The sequence below is a fragment of the Macrobrachium rosenbergii genome, chromosome 10 (genome assembly GCF_040412425.1).
Source record: "Macrobrachium rosenbergii isolate ZJJX-2024 chromosome 10, ASM4041242v1, whole genome shotgun sequence".
In the NCBI taxonomy this organism is placed as follows: domain Eukaryota; kingdom Metazoa; phylum Arthropoda; class Malacostraca; order Decapoda; family Palaemonidae; genus Macrobrachium; species Macrobrachium rosenbergii.
This window is the reverse complement of record NC_089750.1, coordinates 21,923,501-21,949,927: the sequence shown is the minus strand read 5'-3', so window position 1 is coordinate 21,949,927 and position 26,427 is coordinate 21,923,501. Positions and strand designations below refer to the sequence as shown.

Sequence of the window (26,427 nt, the reverse complement as noted above, 5' to 3'; positions counted from 1 at the left end):
GTTCAAGGACAGGCGTGTATGATGTACACATACTTTTAGTATAATATACTTGTATATCCAGTGAATGTTGCTGAATATTTTATATTTCTTAAGTAGTAGATGAAGGGTTATTTTTACACACACTACAGTAAAGGTATTTTTCACTGTTTTGTAAACATACTATTTCATTACCGGAAACGACAGAATTCTCGACAGGTATTGAAAGAAAGGTTGTGAAAAGAATTTCCAGGTAAATCAACTTCCGTTATATCTTCCATTTTACTTTCTTAGCAAGCGAGGTGCACATGGAACATTCCTCATCACAGAGCAAAAGAAAATTGAAATGCTTCATATGCCTTTTAGCTTTACTCTTATAAAAGTTGGTTCCCTGCATTTTGAACCGTTACATGAACACTCCTTGATCGCTACAGCTCATTTTTTCTGAGATACTTCCTGGGACTGTTGATATTTTCCGCTCCAGTGTTTTCTTCCGTCAATGTTCAGAAGCTGCTCTGCTGAAACAGAATCTGGGTGCAAGATGTAGTTGAGTTTTGTTGGCAGACTTTCTAGGAACTTTCGTACCTGTGAAAAAGAATATTCTGATAATAATATTGCAACAGATATATACAAACAAAAATTAAAGTTGGTTTTCAAATAATTAGGCAGTCTAACCAGACCGCTGCGCAATGCACACAGAATTTTGTTAGAATGAATAACTTTAGACTGACTATATAGCAGCTCTTTAAGATTCAAGAAATATAAAAACCCTTAGGTAACTTGAAACTGCAGACAACTAACCCATTGTTAGTTTTCTGTAATTCCCCTTACAATCTTTAAATTAGCTTCCACCTCGCACTGATTTGGTTGAAAAGCAATATTCTGGTGCTGTTTCTAGGTCATACACATATCCACCTATGGTCGCTGCTTTAGTCTAAGTGTCATTTTTAAGCTTATCAATTAAGACATTGCTCTCCTTAAGCGCATCGGTCCATTGGTCACAAAGTTTTGCTGTCACGTGTCATTGATGATTTGCTGTCCACTTATGTGTATTTTGAAAAGTTCTTTTGAAACTTTTGAAAAAATCTCTTACTGCTAGAACAGACAACCACCTGTCTGTTTGAAATTCTTTTGGTCAAGGGAGACCTTTCAGAATGCCTGCCCTGTGTGGTTTAGATACTTTAAGGCAACCCCTTGGTTATTTATATCTGAGAGACAACTTTTATGCTCTCTCTTACTATGAAGTCTACAAAACGAGAAGGTTTCATGTTTGCCTGCATTCTTATCTGGATTCTGACTGAGGAGTCTCAGGCACTGAAGTACTACAGAAAGTTGTAGAGACCAAACATCTCATCACCTCACCCTTCAAAAGCCACCTTTTATATTATTATATATATAAATGGAAGTTAACAAGGTGATATATCTTTTTCTATAACTTGTAAGATTCTTTAATTTCATTTGTAATTACGCTGTTTATACTAATAGTATCTCATTCTGTGTTTGTTAGTTGGTCATACCCTTTGGTAATGTGTACTGGTAACAGAGCCAAAATGTGGAACCTGCTGAGAGAATGATTTTTATATTTAAATGAGAAGATGAAAGAACACAATTATAAGAGTTCTTGTCCTGTGCGAAATTACTCGAGTCAAGAAATCATGTTGTAAAGAAAAGCTGAAAGAATATAACGCTAGATTTTGTAAATTGGAGTAAGGGTTTTCGATATCAAACCTAGTCTCAGGAAAGATATACAAATATGACTACCTATGGTGCTTGATGTCACGGAGAGCTACAGCATTTATTGATTACCTCCTGTCTCTTATCCTCTTCCATGACGGGTGATGGCACAAGGGAAAGATGGACAAAGTAATCTTCACTAGCAGGTTTCCAAGTGAACCCCAATGAATTATCTGGTGTTGGATTTCTGCAACGAAAAATGAATATAGTGTTGCATAAGCACTTTTTTTTATCACAGTTTTTATACGGACCTTGAGTTATATTTCTAATAGTATATTTAACTTGCATCTAATCTTTTGTGTGAATTGGACCAATTTGCAAGAGTCAAGAAACTTTTCTCTGGATTGGTGGTTTCAACAAATTCAGGATGTTTATAATAATATAATCACAACGAAAACGTACAGTGATTCTGATGGTTTTGATATAGTTTCAGAGAAATGATAGCCTCAAAATCTGGCTTTACTGCAGACTATAGCACTGTCATTAGTATCATCTTCATGTCAAAGATCAGTCATACACAGGTGGGAAATACTAGCTGATACTTACCCTGTTACAGCAAAGTTATACCAAAGCTTTGTGATGATTTTTCTTAATCTCTGATCTTCTTCTCTCTCAAGGGGCTTCCAGTAAGTCTTATCACCAGCAAAAAGGTAGAATAATTCATCAGGATGACAAACCCCTGAAAGGTGTTCAATGCTAAGTGAAATTTATGAAATTAATGGCATTTACTTCATTGAAACAGATTTTATGGGGAACTGTACCATTCGATTCCAATTACTTGTGGTTAAACATGTCTTCTTATGATAGTAACAGCCAAGGCAAAAACTTAAGGGCACATATGAATGAAAATATAAATAAATAAATGTGAATCTGTTCAGCATAAGAGAACCAGTCTGCCATTGAAGGAAAAAGAAGCTGTGGCATGGAGAAGTATATCAAATATTTGAAATTTTAAAGTAAAAAGCAAAGAACAGGGAAAAGACTAAGCAAAGCTGGGTCAATGTATCTTTTCACCTAGAATGATTTTGTTCAGCATTACTCTGAAAAGAAAGTTGGAAGTAGCAAATGACAGGAAAGCGGGCCTAAATAACGCACCAATTACCCAAGACTGTTAGAGTGCAAGGTATAGAATCTATGGTAGAACTCATGATTTGAAGATATAGTCATTTGTTCATCGCCCGAAGCTAAATATGGCGTCTAGAATATCCCAGCTACATCAAATTGTGATAATGATATTCTTATATGTAAATATATGGAAGAACTGATCAGACTGCTCACAGTCTCTGAGCTTCTGAGTCTGGCATGTGCTGCGTTAATCGCGAATGTGGAGTTGGCATGAAGCTCTTGAGAGCAATATCCAAACTAACATGCACAGACCAAACAGTAGGCAGTGAAGTTACAAAGGTGAAGTGAATCCAGGCTGGAAGGAAGGGTTGGGTCCTCGGTTATATTTCTAATAGTATATTTAACTTGTATATAATCTTTTGCGTGAAATAGACCAAATTTGCAAGACTCGAGAAACTTTTCTGTGGATTTGTGGTTCCAACAAATTCAGGATGTTTATAATAATATAATCACAAAGCCTTAATTCGACTTACCATGAACGTAACTATGCCAGCCCTACTCAATGCCATTGCCAAACCTAGACAAATAGGGAGGGATAGAGTTAGGAAGGGCATCCATACTAAAACATCTGCCAAAACTAGGTATGAAATTAGCCGTTCCAGAGAAAAAAGAGATGGAGGAGGCTCATTAAAATCAGTGACCCTTCTAGAACGGATCTTAGAAGAAGAAGGATTCGATTATAAAGGTATATAAAAAGTCTCCCAAGACGTGAGAACAGTGTTTAAATGAAAACACGGAAGAGCTTTTCATAAATATGACTGGAAAGGGGCTCCGAGCTTCCCAGAGTCAGAATCTATTTCAGAGGCTTTAATAAAGTTGACTAATGATTTGATTAGTGTTTGCCGGGGACTGGTCAGTCGATTTCTGAAATAACTCCTATTTTTTTTTCTCCTCTGTTCTATGAATGATGAAGCACGAACCAGTTATCCTGTTAGTCGTAAGGTCCACTGCATTGATTACAGCACAGCTAAGGTTTCTCTAAGTTTAGCAGTAAACACCTACTTTAACCGATAAATTGTTTGATTTAATAGTTCATTCATCTGCCTTCAGCATATTATTACGTTAATGTGCATTCTATTACTTAATTACATATCGACCATAACATGATACCCAGTTATACAAATGAAGACTTTTTTTCAAGACATTATGGAAAAACGATTTCCTTACCAAGTCTTATATTGTGATCATATATATTATTTGATAGGATGACATTTTGATACACGTTTCATTCACGAGTTGAATGATCTTGCTTGAAGTTCCGCTGAGGTCCATTTTTGTTTGTGGGTTTAATTATTTAATCGTTAACTAGTTTTCTAACTATTCATTCATAGATTTGATATTAACTAAACATTAATTCGATTTCTCCTTCATCCCCCTTTCCTTTACTGTTGGTGTTCGTCTTTCCCATGTAGGTATTCAGTTTTTGAGAGCTTGTCATTCCATGTAGGTATTCAGTTTTTGAGAACTTGTCATCCGATGTAGGTATTCAGTTTTTGAGAGCTTGTCATCCCATGTAGGTATTCAGTTTTTGAGAGCTTGTCATCCGATGTAGGTATTCAGTTTTTGAGAGCTTGTCATCCCATGTAGGTATTCAGTTTTTGTGAGCTTGTCATCCAAGTTCATGGCGTTTAACTTATTCCATAATGTATACACATAATGGCTACTTTGATTCCAGTATCTACACTTACATTTCTCACCAAGACCTGCACTGTAGTAATCACCGAGGGATCGCTGTCCTCTGTGGTTTAACTCATACAGATAAATGGGAACTTCAGGGGAAGTTTTGGTGTGGAACTTGGCAACCAGATCATGTCCTAATACGAACTGCCAGTCACCATACATCTGTAAAATGAAATCCCAAAGCTAATTAAAGATCTAGCCTCACCCTTTGAATACGTTAATAACAGTTGAGCCTAAATATTGCAACAGGATCAAGGGAATGCCTGGAAGAGTAGAGGTTACCAAAATATAGCTGTTTTATGTTATTTTGCTGAAAATATTGGTAAGGCATAGACAAATTCCGTCCATCGTAACATGATCATTCAAAATTCTGTAGGCTAAAATGTGAGAGACCAAGTACTGTGTGTGGCAACATTTCTAAGGAATATTAATCCTATTTCCACGAAGAAATATTAATCCTATTTCTTCAAGGGTATGCAACAGGACACACAAACCATTCCACTTACTTCACAAAGATTATCAGCGTCTTCAGAACTGACTTTTACCCCACCGACATAATGATCAAAAATCCGCTGAGCTAACTGTGCTGGTGATGCATCTCCATCACGGATATCTAGTGAGGCTGGTCCCATCTCCTTGAAGTTATTCAAGAGGTCTTGTCTGAGAGCCTCATTCGAAAATAATGCTGGAAAGAAAAAGATGTGTGTTAATTCTAAGTATATTGTTATACATAGGTTTTAGGTTTATTTGAATTATATTTTGTCGCATTTGGAATTTTGAAGTAATACCAATAAGTTTCGACAAAAGTAATTTACAAGAAAAGAAACTCTTTTGGACTTATAAATATCCAAGGGTAGCACTCACTAGTTATCAGCGGTGGTTTAGGTATACAGTTCCTAGGAGTCAGTTGGATTATAATTACAATTTTATAAAAAAAATCACACCTGGCTTCGTGTAACTTCCCTTAGGAAATGTGTTCATGACGAGGAATAGATTGGTTTTAGACATTACTTTAGTTTAGCCGTTGGGTTTGGTGCTCAGCAATATTAGCTTGGTCTAGGATAAATTAATTTTTTTAATTGTTCAGATAATACCGGTTGAAAGTTAGTTGCCATGATTACTAAGGACAACTGTTAAAGGAAAATTATCTCATCAAATTAAGATTCCAAAAGGTGGCTATCTAGATGTAAAATACATAATAAAACTAGAGCATTGTGCAAATCGTGGAATGTAGTTTTAAGCTAATAAAGCCATGATGATATGTGAAAACAACAAATACCAAACTGATTTTCTAAATTTTAATTTGTGTACTCACGAAAGACAAAGAGTCCTCCTTCGTGGGAAGTAACACCTGACATGAGGTTTACATTGTTGTACCGGCCTTCTTTCACCAGGACTTCTGGTTCTGCTGGTAAATAATCTCCGTCCACTCTTGGACCTAGTAGGACAGGATTGAAGTTCCAGTGCTGAACGAAAAATAAGGTGGTGCATAGTAATTGAAATAATGCAGTTTAAATATACCATATCTTCTTTTCCTGTGGAATTAAAGAGCATAATCTAATATTATTTCAATCATATTCGAATAAGTGTATTTTAGTAGACATCAATGGTGAGGCATAACAAGCATAGTTGAAATACCTGCATGTAAAAGCTACCCAGAGACGGAAACTAAATTTAAGTGACGTAATTGCCTCTCATACGGTATCCTTAATTCGAAAGTTATATTAAGGTTAAGGAAGGTAGTTTTGGAATATAGCCTCTCAAGATATTTCAAATTTCTGATTATATTAGGATTTTAAAAGAAACATTTCACTGAGATCAAAGATCTACATCTACCACTTGGTTTCTCAGGTAGATTCTGCATTACAAAGTATTAATGCCTGCCAAGTTTATGGTTTAGTTGGTTTTAATCTTTTTATGTCATGAAATACTAGTTGAATAATGGACACTTTTAACTAAAAGATCTGAATAAAAATGAAAGGGAGTAAAGAAGAATCAAAAACATAAAAATCTTCATGTTTGAAAGGAAATATCTCAGTTTTTTAACAAAAGTACATACACACGCACCTTTCTACGTGGCTACTGTTCTTTTGGTCAAGAAAGTATTCTTGCCAGGATTAACACTCTAAACTCTAAAGGGAAGAAGCCGTAAAAAGATAGAAATACTGAGCACTACACAACTGTTGCTTAGCAGTAAAAGCTTTGTGCCTTAGAAGTTTGTTTGTATATTATTTTATATTTTATATTATATATATATATATATATATATATATATATATATATATACATATACATATACAGTATATATATACATATATACATACATATATATATATATATATATATATATATATATATATATATATATATATATAAATATATATATAACTCCCCTTTCAACAAGGAGGTTAAAGATACTCCTCAAAAATTAAATATTGAAAAACATGGGTACAATATTGTATTCCAGTACCCTAACACAGTTGGAAGAAAAATCATAAAAGCAACCCTGTAAAATCGTCCGAAGATATTGGTGTTTATGCTGTTGTTGCTTAGATTGGGATTCTTGCTTTATCGGTGAAAGTGGTCGTTCGTTTGGTAAACGGAAAAATTAACATATTTCAGCATGTAAATTGGGAATAATTACAGCTCTATAACTAGACACGCCTGGGAAAAGGATCATAGAATATAAATTGTAAAAATGGTCAAGTTGTGTATAAATGGTCCACCAGATGATGTATTGAAGGAGCCCTCATTTCGTTAAATAATACCTTTGATGGAAAGTTGGGCCTTGTTGAAAATAATAATATAAGTGAAGAAATTTGTAGATGTGCTGGTATTCGTAATTATAGAAATATACCTAGTCAGCTTAATTCTTCCTAAATCAAAGTCATAATTTGGAACAAAATCACCTTGTTGGCTCTTTAGCGGAAGACTCCAGGTTTTTTCCGCCATGAAGACCTCGTAGAATTTTAGAATTGACAAGGGCCCAACAACCTGATTAAATAGTTTTATTTTCTGTAATGTTTGTGTGCATTTATAGTTTCCTGCTTTATTTTGTTTCTTGAGTTGTATATGTACTCCATTTTAGTGATAAAGTCCACAGCAGATGGACGAAAGTTATAACCTCTATACATTTATATTTTTAATATACTATGTTCTGTAACAGGAATTTCATTGTGGACTTTACCTAACACACACATACATTGTATATATATATATATATATATATATATATATATTATATATAATATATATATACAGATATATATATAAATATATATATATTTATATATATATATTTATTAGTAGACTTATAAATATATATATATCTATATATATAGATTTTCTTGACAAACAGATGAGATTATTTCTTTTTTTTGCTTGTAAGCAGAGACAATTGTTTGATGTGCACATCTCTGAGTCATCATTGAGTGTTCTGCATAACATAAATAGGTTGGTAAAATGTTTGTAATCAGAGCACAATAGTAGGTTATTGATCACAAACACCACTTCTGATTGACTAATGGCCTACTAAGGTTAAGATGCAAACGTGTCCTGAGTCAACTGATTTATCCTCGCGATCAATACAGGTAGGTCAGTTGGTTGTAAGGCACCCACTGTCAGGTGTTACCCAGGTGACTGGAAATTGCTCCGTGATTGACTGCTGAATCTGGTGGTTAAACCTAGCTTTGGCAGCAAGGCTTGGTGCTTACATCCTTGTGACTAGATGCATGACTGTCTCAGCCTCTCTCTTCCTCAGTGTAAGGGAAGAGATATGTAGGTAGTTGATAACAAACAATAAACCCCCTTCCATTGCTGCCCGACAACTTTGTGTCCCTCCCAAACTGAAACATGGCCAGTAAAACCAAATACTGAGCACAATATTCCTGTCTAGTTCTCCCCTGAGAGTGCCAAAAAGATTATTTCTGCAGCATGGCAGATGTAAAACTCAGTTCTTGAACCAAACCCTGGTGACTAACAGACTTAATATGGCTGAATCTACCGATGAGAAATAATCATGCAATGCCTGAAGCATTTATGAGATGTAATCACACAAAAGCACAAACTTAAACACTCTAAGTTTCTATCTGCTCCCTTTCTCGACAACTGAGCCACCTGTCTGGCCCTGGAGAGCAGAGTTACTGTTCCACCTCCAATATCTCTAGTTCAACAAAGAAGCAGACTATGTCCTTGAGGTAATCCTCGACACTCAATTCCACGGCATTGTTTGCTGGCTGGACACACGGGGGAAAAGATTGCCTGAAAAGAACTCAACCAGTTTTTCATCAGAGAATTTTCCTTTTCACCACTCACCCATGCCAGACAGTTCCTTGATCTCCTTGGCATGCCACTGGGGAACACAGAGTTTGATGCAGATGGCAAACCACAGGTCGACGTCACTAGTGAGATTTGGCTGCACTGTCTACTTACATTTTAACATCTGTGCCAACATTCTTACCAGCAAAGATATACCCACAGTGTACCTTTTAAAAGTGGCAGGCAGATTACTGGTGCCTCCATAGCGTTGCAGTACACAACCCCAGCCACCTATGAGACCAGGGATGACCACCACAAAATGACGAAGGACAAGCTTATAAAGATGTCTGTATAAGGTGTGGTGAAAGGGATGCCCCAGCTGTCTGTGCTGTGCAGCTATCACCATAGATTTGAAACAAAGCAAGAAAACTGTCTCAAGCTTCATCTAGAATGGCCACCCAAAGAAGTAACAGTGATTGCTAAGACACGTCCATGGTCCTACTCCACCAGATTTTAAGTCACCTTCAGCACCTCATGCAAGAAGTTCCTGGTGACATGGGCACCTTAAGGCTGATAGTGCCAGTGTCAGAAATCAACCTCCAGTGGCTGTCCAATACCTGGCTGCAGCTTGTAGGGCAATCTATAGCCACTGAAGCCTCATCTTGCACTAAATGTAAACAAAATATGGATGGGAATTTATTGCCTCTGATGTCCAAATGCCCTGCTTAGTGCCGACTTTCTTGGGCACTACAGGCTGCTTGTGAACGTGATCCACTACTGCCTTATAGACTTAACTACTTTCCAAACAACACAGTTCTCTTTGGGGCCTAAACAGGTGCCCATCTCTTAGGTAGGAATCACCAACGTACGCCACCTCTTGCAGGAGTTCTCTGACGTCTTTCAGCCATAACTTCGTCAAACATCCAGGGCACCCATGAAAAACGGTATCTTCCATCATACCATAACAAAGGTCCCCTGGTCCACTCCAAGTTCCGCTACCTGCCACCTGAGAAACTACTCATTTCTAAAAAAGCCATCTGACAAATGGGGCAGATGGGCCTTTGCCAGAAGAACTCTAACCCCTGGGCTTCATCACTCCTCACAGTCAAGAAACTGGTCAGAGCATGGCGCTCCTGCAGAAGATAAAGACTCATTTAACTTTTCACACATTGATAAAAAAGAATGTTTTATATGAAAAAATTAGTTATTCAGTCTTCACGACTGATGCTTCTACATATTACTGGATGCTGTGTTCTTATTCACCAGTTCCGATCTATCTGTAGAAAGCAACATATAATTTGAGAATGTCTGTATGATAATTAGAGGCTTTCATAGAGAAATTAGGACAGCCTGTGGGATTTAAGGTTGCTCTGACCTTAGGTCCATGCCTAAAATTCTGAGTACTATTATACATAGTTATGCTAAAGGTGTCCGATTGTATCTTTATTTCTGTGGTATTGTAGATTTCCCCATAGTGTCGTAGAATCACTTCCTAAGCATATATTCTGAAAAGGTTCTCAGTGCACTATTGGCAATAATATTCCCCATAACTGGAGAAGAAATCAGGATGAAGTAACTGAAGACCTTGAGTTGCTGTTTTGTGTGAGTGTAATTATTTTTGTAATGCTTATGGGTTTTTCCTGGCAAGCTATATTATAGTAGATTACGATTGTTTTTAACTGGTTTTTCAATGGATGCACCCCTTTGTCATGATCTGATATGTGGATGAAGTACAATCTATACATGCAAGAAATTTATAATAATGAACCGGTTCTTAAGGCATCTATTAATATAGAATAATCACTACGGTTTTGAGCCTCACTAGGCTTCTCCTCAGGTGAAATTGCAGTGATTATTCTAGGTTGAAGGATGCGCTAAGCTAATAGTACTGGTTCATTTAATGTCTTGTTTTGTTACAAAAATCATGCAATATTGTTGTTCCAAATGCTAAATTTTATGTTAAAAACAATTCTGACTAATGTGGACTCATATACTATCGACTTACTTGAATCAAATTCACTTATAACATTAATACGTACAATATGATCCTGAAGACTAAGAGTAAGATTAACAACATCAATCCTTTGAAGACAAGAAAGAAGAGATTTGCTGGCCTGCTCACTGGGTACACTGAAACCTTGACAATCGAAGCGTTTTCCCGTGTGCATTGCTACTTCCCTAAACGCACCACCCATTGCCCACGGGTTAAGTAATGTTCCAGACTGCATAATTCCTCCAGAAAACAGCCCTGTGAGAGGAAAGAAAGTCTGACAGTAATGAAAAAGGTCTGTCAGTAACACTGGAATTCCAAATCCTCAACTAGCATGAGAGGAGAAATCCACTTGTAAACTGACTGATTTCTTGATAAGTTAAGATGAAATCATTTATATTAATTTTTGTCAGAAATTACTTATCTAGAGTCAAACATGAAACAAAATAATGTTCTTAATTATAAACATGCCATAGAACCATAGTTTGTCTTCATCAAGAATTTTTTTTAATGATTTCAGTTAGTTTTATCATACCTTTGGAATAAGGCGAAAGAACATGAAAATGGACAGAGGCTCCACTGCGCTTTCTCCAAATATAGTGACACGAGTTTTATCACCACCAAAGTAATGAATATTCTCTTGTATCCATTGCAGAGCTAACACTTGGTCCTTCACACCAAAGTTCCCTGGGATGACGTCATCTTCGGTGGACAGAAAACCTGTGTGGACACATTATGTTATGCTCAGAGTATCGCAATTTTTTTAAAGGATATTAGTAATATTTTCCCAAAGACACTTAAGGGAATGGCTGTAAAAGGTCATTACGCTCACATATGATGTGTAAATTTTTTCTACAACAGAAAAACAAATACCCACCAAGAATTCCAAGCCTGTACTGAATGATAACGAACACAACGCCCTCGTTCATGAGAACGTATGGTGCATACCAATTGATGCCTCCAGAAAAAAAGGCTCCGCCGTGAATAAAAACCATCACTGGTAAGGCAGCGTCTTCTTCATTTGGCTGGAGGGAAGGTAAAGGCATCACAATGAAACCATTTGCACAGAAGTTATAACAATCAAAAGTTTTTCTTGTGTCGAGTCCATGATATTGTTCCTTTAAAATTAATGTTATTTCATACACTAATCTTATTTTGTACCTCAGTTTTTCAAAACTGACCTTGCTGGTAAATATGCTTAAATATAAGCAATCTTCATTTCCATCATAAACTATCGTCCTCACTGTAGCTTCAATGAATGATATTTGTGAACAAGTTTCAGGAACTACCGATCCATTCTTTACACCACTCCAACTTTTGACAGGGACAGGGTCCTGAAATGACGATTATTAATTGTTAATACATAATAGAAATAAAAACATGATTAAAACATATTTTCACATCCAGAGAACAAAGTAGTACTGTATCTTATCCAACCTTAAAAGCAAGTAATAGAATATGACCTAAGAATATCCAGTAATGAATTTTTTGTCTTGAAGTGCACAGAAATAGGGAAAGAAATTCGATGTATAATTCTGAGAATAATGAAATCATATCTAACATCATTCAGTGATGCTGAAAACAAAGCATTTAAACACATCTCATTTTAATGAAGCATAACATTTTTCAGTTTCATTGAAAATGCATAAAATATGACTGTTTGGGGAAAGACCAAGTTTGATAATATCTTGAAAGACAGCGACTGTTAACCTGTAACCAAATTTTGAGGTAATGGCCTAAGCAGTCTTGGGGCTTTTTGGATGGTAGATGTGCTCTTTGGTAACTTATTTCGGGTATATGTAGGCTTCTAAGGTAGCAGCAAGGATGACAAAGTCAGACTTTTGTACCTCTTTCGAAAAACATGATTTTGTGTATGTGCAAAAATGATAAAATGTTTGATCAAGATTTTACTATAGTGTTTTACCCATGTACATATGGGGAGTTGAAGGTTTTGAGAACGCACTTCTTTAACCTAATGGTTGATCACGTTACCACATATTCAAATAACTAATTCATACAAACAGATATCAAATTGTACTCTTATGATTTATCATTTATAATTACCCTTTGTATTTTACTTTTAGCAAGTACCCTGTTCACATGTCGACCTCATTAGGCGAACAAATTTAGAGGTTTGCAAAGGCATGCAAAAATATAGTCTAGTATGCAGATCATGGCATGTATTGACAAATAGACACATTTTTATTAATTAATAAGAAAACTTATACATTATACAAAATCTGAATATATCTTGCTGCTTACATTCCAAAATATTAGCAAAATACAAACTTATATATGATATATGCTCATATAACGTAATGTTATATTCTATTATCCTGTTTGATCAAAAGATTTAGAGTATTGCATTTTAAAATTACGAGCTGACGCAGATACATACCAAGTGATGTTATTACATCATTCACCATTTATCATTTATAAATACCGTGACATTTTACTTTGAGCAAATATCCCTTCCTATATCTCAGCATCATCAGGCAAACAGTATAAAGGTTTTCAGAGTCACAACAGAAAACAATGACTTTGATTTACTGTCTGTACTAACAGATCTGTGTTACTCACTGATAGTAAAAATGTAATATATTAAATAAACCAAAAATAAATAAATGTACAAATAAAATAAAAAGGGATACTGTACTGCCTATATCTTACAGTGTTAGCAAAATACAAATCAAAACAAATAGACTCCTCAAAAATTAAACCATACTGTAAGTTCACTGACCATATAGTTAATGTATTGTCTAATAGCTGGTTGATAGAGGCAAGTATCAAATTATATTGTGACTCATGATTTGTGGTTATCTCTAGATTTTCACTTTTGGCATATCAACGTTATCGGTCAAACAGATATGAAGATTTACATTCAGGTTACAATATACGTGTAGTACGAAGTATTCAAGTTGAATTAATGTTTAATCTGCAGCCTGTGTTGACATATGCGCATATCGTTACTTGATAACCTCAGCTTAGTATATTCACCAAAACAGAACTCAGATGTACATTATGCCTACATGCAACATTTAGGAAGATACAGGCAAAACAGGCTCCATAGGTCCCCTTGAGGCATAACATGACAATATCTGTGTGCCTGGCTTTCTGTAACACATTTAACATCCACAGAAGATATATTAATTTTCTCTAATAGTTCCAGAATAGTAAGATGTACAGCTTATTTCACACAGAACAACCATAGGTAAAGCTTTGCTAACATCATAACCTTTTCATATATTCACGTGTCCAAGTGTGAGTCATCTGTGATATCAGACGCATCTGGGTCTGCATTGGCGACTTTACGAGGATTCAGGCAATCCTCACCTCTAGTACATACGCAGGCCTCTGTACATGCCATGCTTTGCCTGGAGCAACTACAGTTATGCTGACATTTTGCTTTTTTTTATTTTGTACCCACATGATGTAAGTTCCAGGATTGATTCAGAAGCAGGTAATTGTGTCATGAGTGTGGGAGTGAGCTGCCCATCTTAATCATGATGCCAGCCATTTGCAATTGGGAAAGGAATATCAGGTTGGGATTCTGGAGCATGCTTCTAGACTAGGGTCTGATAATTTGCACATTTGTGTGTTGCAAAAGACAATCAGAAGTTGGTGGAAGAGATTCATTCCAGCCCTGTTTAAGACAGAAGAGCTTATATCTCACACGATCCACATCACCTACAGTATTAGTAGGCTCACAGAGAAGAGTTATCAGAAGCTCCAGTTTTCAGCTGTGTCTGAGATATCTCCATCGTAGTACCAAAGTTGGTGAGGTTTCTGAACTTTTGTGGATCCTTCCTGACAAGTTTCCGTGGGTTTAGTTTGCCAACTCTTACCAGACTACTGGTTGAATCACACCCAGTTAGTGTGTGTGCTGCAAGCAACATTTTGCATATTTGATCACCTAGGTTCCTGCTATGGAGTGTGCTGGTATGAATCGTGTTAAACCAAAGCTCTTGTGGTACTTCCAACTTGTGACAAAAATGTATGCAGAGAACTGTAACATCAGTGTCTGAAGACTACACCACTACACGAGGACATTCCTGTGATGCATTTGCAACATGTAGACTAAGTAAGAGCTGTGTGTCTGTTTCTTCATGTGATGAAAATAGATCTTCCTGGTCTACGGCTCCATCTGAAGTAATCTTGTGAGTGACGAGACCATCCCTGAAACCACCTGCAATGAACATTTCTTGATTAGGGCCAAGGAATGTTTCACCCATTTGGCACCACGATTCCGACAAGAATTCCACAAGATGTTCTTTATTTCTGTGTTTTCCAATGAACTTACTCCATTGCAATGGAATGTGTGTTCTAGGACAATGGATTTTGATTTCATTGCCTTGCACAGATTGTCTGTGTGCATGCTCAAAAACTTTTATTGAATCTCTGAAGTCATATTGATCAAAGACATCAACAGCTCTGTTGCAACTTTCATGTGTTTGTAGATAGTAGAGGAGAAATAGGCCAAAATACCCCTTAACCCGGACAAAAATAATATAAAGCTGAAAATTGGTATAGAGGTAAGGGATAGTGTTAGGAATATCAGAAAAAAAAGCCCCATTGATTGGAACCTGGGAATTCTGTTTTTTGGGGGGTAGGGGTATATGGACAAGAGGTCAAAATTTTGAGATGCCCAAATCATTAAAGCTTATACATCATTGGATAAGAAATTTTGTTCTAGAACTGCTCAGATATGAACGTTTCCTTAAAATTGACCAGGTAAAGGAGAATTGATATGAAATGATAACAAGAGCTTATGATTACTAATTTCTGTAGTATAGATTATTCATTTATCAAAATATTTTCAGTTAGAATAGATCATCTTCTATTGATTCTAGGATATCTATTCCATCTTTTTCTTTTTCAATGGCACAAAATTCTTCAACTGCCTAAAAAAGAAACAAAGTTTTATTGTTAAACTTCTAAACTTCACCATTAAAAAAACAATGCTAATATTTCAACCTGGAAATAGCGAAAATGTTTTCAACAATTTTTTCTCATTTATATGACATTTCGTTCAACTTAGAAATAAAGTTAAGAATACTTGACTAACAGAATCTTAAAGAACGTAGTTTACCTGTTTATTATTACAATATTCTCCATGACATTCATGACATGCTGACATGCATTTCAAGCCATGTCTTTTACAAGAACACAAATTTGTACCACACTGATTTTTTGATGAAGATTTACACTTGCACAGACTGACTTTCAGTAAATTCGAAGGTGCAATATCTTTATCCGTTGGTATAGGAACTAATCAGTTATCTACTTGTTTCCAACCCCAATTGGTAGGCTCCAAGTTAAGTTTATCGAGCATTTTCCTTGTAATGATCTGCAAATGAACTCTTTGCTCATGGTAGTATGCTGCTTGCTCTGTTGGAGGAAGCTTTCTGGGCTCTATCAAACCTTCAGAAACCATTTGATGATATTTGAAGTACCTGAAACATATATTTGCCATCAATTTTAACCCTCTCGGGTCCACAATCAACTTTCGAACTATCTGACAAAAAGCAAGATATATTGTCTGTTTACTTCTATTGATATTGAAATTGTTATCTTTCACATGCTATGATGAAAGAATTTGTACTATAAAATTCACATTTTGAAAATTATCTTCACTATTGACAGGGTTCAGCTTGATATGCAAGATAAAAATCTTATGGATGGGCACAGCCCCGTGAAGTTCAAAGGATTAAAGTTCTGTAATACTAGATGAAACCTTTACCATGTGATAAATCAGAAAGATATACTAACCGCATCTTTCTTAATGAAGACTCAGTAGTTCCACCATATAGTACTGTGAATATCTTCACAGCAGCATGCCCCACTTCTTCTTTGGTGGCCCAGTAATCAGACATTGTGTCAGAGGCAGATTGGATGATTGTTGACTTTAACAAGTTTCAAAAGCTTGGCTTTCCTTTACCGAAGATAGCTGAGGTGGAGTCACAGCCGGACCATGCATGAATAAACAGTAAATGATTTTTCAAGTCATTCACTTGGTGAACAGATTCTTTTATGCTCCAGCATTTTTGTCACGCTCTTGAAGAAAGAAGATTTCTGATAGGTCATTCATCCAGTGGTATAATAACATTATAGCTACATCTGTATCATCTGATACAACAATTGTTGTAGAGTCCTTTGCAACTTCCAAAGCTGTAGCCACAATTTTAGTATCGGCATCACCTTCACAGACATGTACCATTTGGCCATCTTTTCTTAGAAAATCCGACAATAGTGAAATTAGCTGGCTCTTGTTATGCTGATTTGATAAGAAACGTTCCTTTGAATATGGCACTTGATTTTCTGGTCTTATCAGTACATTTTGGGAGGACCCTTTGGACCTTGTTCTTCTAGTGTGTTCATTAGACTTAACTGATATGCAAGCCTCGTTATATCCATCAAAGACAATGTATGAGTTACCATATTTCTTCCTGACATAGTTTACATACGCTTCTGCAATTTTGGTAAACAACATATCCTTGTGCCAACTAACTCGGTGAAGGAGTGCGCCACCATCAATTACATATTTGCCAACAACATCTTCTGTTGGTTTCTGTACATTATTTGTCAGCAGAATGTTTCTCAAGGATGCCTTATCTGGTTTCCTCATGAGTTCATTTGTAAATAGAGATTGAGGGTGGTGGGTAAGCTCAAAGTCAAAATACAGCTCAACGTTCTCCTCTCTTCCTGCTATTGCTGCCAGCCTTGTAAATAAAAGGGTTGGATTGACTATAATTGGGTTCTTCTCATCAATGCTTACACTTCGTGTAAGAGCATCCAACGAAACAAATTGATCTTTCTTCTTGATTTTTACCTCTGTAAAATTGACGTCATTTAGACTCTTGTGTATGCGATCTCCAATGCTCTCAGCTTCATCACAATTTACAGTGTCTTTTCCATGCACAGATACAACACCTGACGACAATGAGTGGAGGTTGCCATCTTTCATGCTAAATGGATTTCTAACCTCAAACCAGTCATAAAACATTTGGCAGTGTTCACAATCACGTTCTAGTCGTGTCACTCCCATTTCAATATTTTGATCTGTGGATCCAACATTGACACCTGATAACTTAGTCATTGCCTCATGAATAGCAGCACTGTGACTGATACTCATAGCCCAGATATTTCGAACATTTTCACCAAACCCTCTCCCTCTAGTTAATCCACCACTGCATTTTATGGAACGCATCAATGTTTGCTCTATTACCAGGTCGGACCAAAGGCCAGCCCAAAATCTACCTGAACGTCGCACAGCATGGTGACCATCTAAGAACTGTTGGTGTAGCTACAAGTTACTTTTAGTTAGGCCTTGCATCTCTTGTACATATAACCTAGAGCACTTTGCATAGTTAATATGTCCCGAGGCTGCAAATAAGTTCATCATTTTTGTGGTAGATTGAATATGAAGATACCAGTTGCAAGTCCTCTCTGCAACAAGGAATTCTTTGATGATACTAACATAATCAACATAAAGCAGCCAAAGCTTTGCTGTGCGTGATACACCTGATCTTTCTTTAAAATAGGTTGATAAGATGACTTCAGCATCTTTCAGAATTTTACTGTTGCCTAACTCAATCAAATCCTGTTTATCCATGCCATTCTCCATTGTTCTTACATAGATATTCTCAAACTCAGATATATCTAATTTTTCTTCTTCCCTTAATTCACTAATGATATGACTGACCAATGCACTCTGAACCAAAAAAATGAGCTCTTAGTGCCCTTGCTACTGCATGACCTGAAAATATGTGCTTCACTGTATCCTCAGAGTAAACTTCTTCAAAAGCTTGTTCTAAACCTGTTCCTTTCATAAGGTTTCGATGCTACCTAAGAAGCTCATTAACATGTGGAAACCACCTAATCGGCACACTATTTCAAGGTTTTGCTCCTTGATGATACCAATGGCTTTCTGCCATAAGGGCTGGTCGAAAGTTATACAAGGTGTAGGAATTTTGTTTCTTGGCTTCCTCAATTACAAAGAGGAGGGTGGAGAATATGCATGTCTCATCGGATGGGTTTAGATCAATTATGGGTAAAAACTTAACTGAGGCTTCTTCATAAAGGGTGTTTCGTTGCGATGTCACGTGCATCATGTAACCTGACCAGTTTGGACGTGAATGATTCTTTGAGGTAAAAAACCATGATGCATGCCATACCAGATCTAAGTTCATTTCAGGGGAGTGGAATTTTCTGAGGAAAAAGTCCTTCATTGGCTTTAGATTCAGCTTCAATAGACCATGGTAACTTGACCCATTGTATGGAATAATTTCGACAGTAGACGATAAATCCACGCTTGAGTTATGTTTCAAACGTTTTACTGCTTGGTATTTACGTTTTTTAGAGCTAACAGAAATAATGCCCATTCCATGAAAGGTTCCTTTTCCAGTCAATGTCCATATATTGTGGTCAACATTATCTGCCACCCATTGGGTAAAATGGACTTCCTGATCTTCAAAGGTGGTGAGTTGACAGGCTGCAGCAGACTGTTTGAATAATTTAACCTCATCAGAGGTGACAGAAAATCCAAATTTTGCCAGGTGATCCACAAGCCACTTTGTACCAAATGACTTGTCAATATCAATGCCGATTCCAAAGGGTATTGGTACTATTAATGACCTTGGTCTTGATGCTTGTACGATGCATTGACCTATGCTGAGTTGTTTAAGATTGGAAGATACAAGACTGCTAAGAAATATTTTCAAACTTTCAGGCACCCATTTTGTTTCATAATCTATATCACTCAGCTCTTCAGTGGAAGGATATTTTGATTTATCAGCAGTGATCTCTCTGATATCACTTTTGATTATTTTGGCAGCAGTAGTTATGATGTCATTTGGTGTCTGTTCTTTCGTATTCTTAAAGCTTTCTAATATAAAAGAGGTCATGTCACTGAAGCAAACAACGTTTGGCTGACCAGGGACTTCTGAAAAATAGATGTGTTTTCCGCAATGCCCAGCTAGTTTCGTCAAAATTGGTTATCTATTAAAAAACATTTAATCTTCATAGATCAAGTAAAATTCGGTATGATTAAATCAATTATTTAAAAGCTCTGGCACTTTTATTTATTGACTTCTATGATCCAAACCGCATTCATTCCTGCATGCACAGAGTTCTGTCATTTTCCCTAGGCCATTTGCATTTTACTTCCCCCACCCCCCCACCAAAAAAAAGGGAGTTCCCAACCCCCAATCAATGGGGCTTTTTTTTCGGTCATTCCTGACACAATCCCCGACCTTTGTGCCAATTTTCAGCTTTATATGATTTTTGTCCTGGTGATTTGCTAATTCCCCTCTAGTAAGAGGCTGGCATACTGTTCTAAAGGGCAATCCTGCAAGTTTCCCAAAGCATGTTGTACCTCCTTTCCTGATCATCTGAAGGCCAGCCATACCATCAATGATCCAATTTGTGGACATGTTGGAAGCTGGCAAATGAGACACTGATTCTGCTTCTTTTTCTAACTCAGGCAATAGCTTGCTTTTAGTAGTTTATTGAGGCTTCCATCAGAATGTGGTAGGGCATATGGAACTGTAGAAAGCTCATGTGTGAACAATTGTTTGAGATCAATCTCTCTGGTTTGCACTACTACAACCAGAGGACTAAATAGTTCCGTCTGCATCGATAGCTACTCTCTTCTCACTGCTAGAATTTGATTTGTACCTCTTGTTCAGAGATGCAAATTTCTTGATGTTGAGCTTTGGCAGTGGTTCAAAGAATCCGGTAGTACCCAGAGTTAGTCTCTCTTCAAGAAACTGTGTCGTGGCTTTCATTCCAATTTTGTTGCCAGAAAGAAGTTTAGTGGATGCCTCTTCAGGTAGAACAATGACAGTTGCAATATTCGTGAGTGGACCCAATTCAGCGTTCATGTCAAACGGGTCTGCCATGGATTCAGTGATTGAATTAACAATCTTGTTTACATCTGATTCATCTTGCTGCATGCGACGTAGCACGACTTCCTTGTATTTTTCCTGTAAATGCTCCAAGTCTACCATATCACACATTAACTTCGTGGAGGTAGTAATAGCTCTACGTTCCTGTGCGGTAATGAACTACCTAGACATTCTCCTGATTTCATGGTTAATCCCACTATGCCTCCTTTCACTTTGCTGTCATAATTTACTGTTTGCTCCAGTGCCAGTCTGTCCAAATTTTACTGAATTTATTTCTGGACGGGGCAATTGCATGATTTCCTTGCAAAAACTGCTCATGAACTTCAGGGGCACACTCTAGCTATAGCTTCGCGTCACTGATGCACATAGATACCCAGTGGGCGTAATTGGTGCGATCAAAGGCGAAAAATAGTGGCAGCACCTCTACAACTGCAGCAAGATGCAAGTCCCAGTTGCTCTCACGTTCTGCTCTAATGAACTGCAAGAGGATGTTGACCATTTCAATGTAATCATCCCAGAATGAGATGGTCTGTGAATTTGCTCTTCCAACATTGCAGAATCTTTGCAGTGTGCTCTGCACATTCTTCAGGTCTTCACTAAGCTCAGAAAAAGCTGCCGTAAGGTTTTTAGAGTCATTGTCTGATACTGCATTTTGACACTCCACGAGCTTGCTATTGATGAAGTCTACATCATAATCTACCACCACACTGTCCTGTGCCCACTTGCTGAGTGCCTGCCATCTCAGTCTAGACAGAGTCTTCATTACAAGTTTGTGGGCTCTGACTCCACGGTTGTATGATTTGCCTTTCAGCAGATTACTTGCTGTGTTGCTACCATACACCTGCAATTGTATGAGGATGTCTTCCAGGCCACTGTCTTCATATTTCAACCTAATTCAACCTTATTCTTAGCAATGATAAAATTGGCGCCTGCCTCAATGGTATTCAATTGCGATGGCAGCATTTTTTCTGTTCACAAAGATCTCCTACCTCACAAATTAATTCGTATCGTTATGTCATCAAATTGATTCTTCAAGTTCTCAAAACACACATACACACACACAAAAGAGCAAGAATCACTGAAGGGTAAAGTTAATACTGTACCACATATTTTACAGTTGTACAATATTATCCCTAAGTGTGCCGTTTTCTCAACTTTTGGAGGTGCCACTGACATATTTAAACAATTAAGCAGAGAAAATATTTATAATTGTTAAATGTAAATTATAGCAGTTTAGGATGTAAAAAAAGTTATAATTATGTGAATGTGAAAGTCGACTGAAGTTTCACACCATTTCAGCATATTTACCGGGACAAGTATTACACGATATGGAAGAGCGTAGATGACCACATCCCCCTTGAATTTACTTCTTAGGGTCCATTCCTTCATATAAAAACCTCAAATCTTTCCTGTACGTAGGGTGCTGCCAATTTCAAAATGTGGTGGGTTTTCCATTTTGGCCCCAGGAAAGTTCCTGTATTCCTTTCATAGCAGAATTGTTAATGATGTGATACAAGCATAAGACTTAGGGGAGTTGTAGATTCAGCAAATATGGCGCGCAAATGAAGGAAAATAATACAGGAGTTCATTGTAAATTAAAAGACATCCTTGTCTGAGAGCCTGTTCGTTATCAAGGAAAAAAAAGCGAGATATCTTGGAGAAGTAAATAATGACTAGGTCAAGCACATTTTACTTCATAATTCTATTACTTCTGAAATAATTGCTAATCCTGATGAAATGTTATTCCATCATACTAAAAAATGACATTATAAGCTCACTGTGAATATAACAAATCGCTGCTTATAATAACTATTAAAAATTCTAAATTATTAGAGAACGAATATTACTTTAGTTCACCGACCAGCTTTATTCTATTATTGTGCTTCTTCAGAAATGCGTACTAATTTTGGCTAACTGATACACCACCATAACCAGATTCCATAAAATATTGTTCAAAGTGAGTTTCTGCGTACAAAAGACAACTTTTGGGCAAGGATAAAATTTCAACTTTTATACACAGATAACAATAATCTCATTTTAACTTCGTTAATTTGACTCGGAGTTAAATATGATAATAATTTGTAATTACATTTCGATCTTTTGTATAAATTTCTCTTATGTTTTCCAATGTCGGACCTTGGCTCCCTACTTGAGGTGTGTAGATACCACCATCAGGCACCAGGAGTGTCACTTTCTTCAGATCTGAGGCCAGTAGGTCTCTTCCTATAGTGAAATTCTAGATCAGTGATTCTCAAACGGGGTGTCGTGGCATCCTGGGGTGCCACAGGCAATGCCTAGAAGTGCCGTAAGATTGTCATGAATTTTGTCTTGGCTAGATCATCTCAATGAACATTTGTAAGAACAAAAAAGTTTGCAGAAGTTTTCATATGATTATTATCAGTGTGTCTACTCTAATATAATAACACACACACACACACACACACACACACACACACATATATATATATATATATATATATATATATATATATATATATATATATATATATATATATATATATATATATATATATATATATATATATATATATATATATATATGTATGTATGTATGCATGTATGTATATAGCATGGATAATAATTTTATTTTCATTAAATAAGAAGTTAATTCATGCGATATGGTGGGATGGTGAAGAAGGGGTGCCACGGTAATGATTACAGTAGTTAGGTGTCATCACTAAAAAAGATTGAGAACCTTTGTTCTAGATGAACAGTTTTCTTTTTGTAGATATTATTGTCCCCCATAAACAAACAAAGTAATGCGGTGATTCCATATTTTGTCATCAACGGTGACATTTTAATGACATCAGTGGACACCGTGGAATTCCTCAACTCCTCGCCTAAGGTCGCTTGCTTTTCTTTTGAAATGATATTATGTAGATTATGTGGCTCCGAAAATATATTAATAAAAGTTTTTTCCACATTCCAAGAGTACTAATTATAAATTCAGTTCTTTTGAAAGGGAGAAATTTTTTTAATTATCAGGGGCAGTATTAAAACTGTTGAAACTGCGTTGGTAGAGGGTGACATGAGACAGTTAATCTTTCAAAACTTAAGTGGAAAAGAGTGACAGGAGAAAATCATGATCTCTTAATCTAATCATTAGGTCATATTCTGATAGTTATATTGCATTGTAAGCAGCATATGATCACAAGCATGAGCTTTTCGATGAATTTATTTGTAATATTATTATTCTCAGAGCTGAATTCCGCAAGTGGATGCAACACAGCTTGATGAAAGCATTTTTATCTTATGCTTGGAGGTTTCTTTAAAGTTTTCCAAAGTTTTTAATTAACTTCGTTTATTGTGTGGAAATATTTGATACTCCTACCTGAATCAAGTACCAAGTGCTCGTTTTCATAAACTCTGAGACTGTCAGACTGCTTCTTGGATCAAATAATTTCTGGAAAAAGCGTTTTATTTTACAAATTGACTATGCATGAGTTCTCAGTGATAGCAAACAAAAACTGTTGTAGTTTCACATGCATCCAACAGAGTCGCCCCTTATCAGATACGATGCCACCAACACATTTCTTGGGTCACTTAAATTTTTGAGTAGTTCTAGTATGCTGTATGTAGAATAAGAAAGTTTATTGATGAAATCAACCGTTTTGACTGTTACATTCAGGTTTTTTTTTTATCTAATATATTACTCGATAAATTGGCAATGTATTTATTAACTCCTTTGTAATTCAATTATTTTGAGATGTGAATTCCATGAGTAAGCATAACATTACATGGTAATTACATTTTAATTGTGTGTGTGTAGCTTTTTTTTTTGAGTTTTCCAGCCTTGAATCTCTGCTTCCCATTTTAATATTCAGCTCTAGGGATGCCACTGTTGTAACATTACCTTTAGTAGGGTCTTTTCTCTTCCAAAATTTACTCTAAACCCACAACTGTACAGAGCACGTAAAGTTTTGCAGTTATTTGATGTCTACTCACCGGAAGACCACTTTTGGCAATGCTGACGCATCAGAACATTTCTTAGGTCAAATAACCGCTAGCAGGATCCATCTCTCTCTTCCAAAAATTACCATTATGGGATCCTATACATTAATCATATATGGAACCGCCAATGGCTTTACTTTCATCAGATCTTTTCTCTTCTAAAAGTTGCTGTATATGGGCTTCCACTTTCAGCCACAAGATGCCCAATATTTGTGAGTGAATTTATAGCGTGTGACTAGTGCACACTTGGCTAATGAAGTAGAAATTCTTTTGTCATCTTGAAGTGTTCATAATTTATTGGGTAGCATAACTGAAAACAATATTGTTTGCTGACTTTCTTTCCTAGGTTACAATGCTTCCTTAACATGGGTCAGTGCTCTAAACACACATGTGAATCCTTGGTGTACCCAGCTTCTTCCAAGCGGCTTATCATTTGTTAAGGATATCTATTTGATACCTAATTATTATAAAATTTTCTGTCATTAAGAAAATTTTTTAATTGATGAGGAAAGTAATAATGAAAGGGACTTAACAGAACTTAAGTAGTATGGTAATAATCTTGTGCACTAAAGTTGAACAATAACAAACTTCGATGTGATCTTAAAAGACGATCTTTTGAAACTCAGTCGCCAAGTATGATAAAAGCTAGGACAAAGTTCAGTTTCTTAAATGCTGATCAAGATGGAAACTTTTGTGATGCGGTCGCAAATAGTTTGAGGTGCTCTGTATCTCCATCAAGCTTCGCTGTTGTATCACAGTGTGTAAAAACATTTGCTAAGAACCTGTGTTACTAGTTTTGGAGTTTTTCGGAATCAGGCTTAAATGTATCAAGAAGGATAAGGTAAAATTATTTCTGCTAAATTCTTTTAAATCAAACAAACGAACTCACCTTTAGTCGGAGACTTCCAATCGGTGGCTGTGCATAAGGCACAGAATGGAAAGAATAAAATGGGTTTCCTTCCGTGGATTGCTCCTTGAAACCAGATATCTTTCCTAGTCGAGTTGACACGATCACACTGTTATCTCCTTCAGACAGAAGTATTGTAGCCATGAGCACTAGCAGAAATCCAATGACTCCCATTTTTACGTTTCATCTAAGAAAAAATGTGTTTTGGTTTAAGAATATATGCATGTGAGATGGATAATGCATGCTAAACGGGTGCATATATATAAATCTGTAAAAGTTTCGATTCCACTTTTATGGAATAATAAAAAAATGAACCTCCATATTTCATATTAATATCAAGACAACCCTGACATATTTAAACAAAGTGTTGTATTCGTCATTAGCAACAAAGGAAACTAAAACTACATTGTAACCTTAACTTGTGCAGACTGCAACGTTTCGGAAAAAAAAATTTTTTTAGCCAGTTGACCAGTGGTCTTGACTGAGAATGGAAAGATAGTTTCACACAACTGTTCATGAGGAGATAAGAGAAAAGGGAACGTGTCTACGAGAAGAGAGAAAATATAAATAGAAGGAAGGGTTCTAAGCAACAAAAAGGAAGACAGTTCAAACAACGGAATTTTTGTGTAAATAAATGGGAAGGATCTGCTTCAGGACAGCTGAAAACGACGATAATGGGTTAGATCAAAAGGCAGATGAAAGATGGCATTTAACGTAGGTCACGTGTGTTTTCTGTATTTCAAGATAAAAGGGACCATTATTACAGCAAGAGTTTCTCACCTAAAGCAGCAACACTGAGCTATGATAACATCCAAGCACCGACACACTGTCAATACGGCGGACTGAGCCCTTCGCTGTCATCGAAAATTCTAGCTGTTGTG

At 36.4% G+C, this 26,427-nt stretch overlaps 1 protein-coding gene across 1 annotated transcript; it reads right to left on the bottom strand.

Annotated features, from left to right (window-relative positions):
- Positions 1-244: 244 nt before the first annotated feature.
- Positions 245-26,427, bottom strand: LOC136842549 (juvenile hormone esterase-like). The gene is given in 13 exon segments (XM_067109985.1): positions 245-561; positions 1,783-1,897; positions 2,257-2,389; positions 4,524-4,677; positions 5,022-5,200; positions 5,831-5,981; positions 10,812-11,020; positions 11,298-11,342; positions 11,345-11,482; positions 11,640-11,787; positions 11,944-12,096; positions 25,529-25,733; positions 26,327-26,427. Coding segments are annotated over 12 exon segments (1,767 nt in total). The 5' UTR covers positions 25,721-25,733; positions 26,327-26,427; the 3' UTR covers positions 245-411.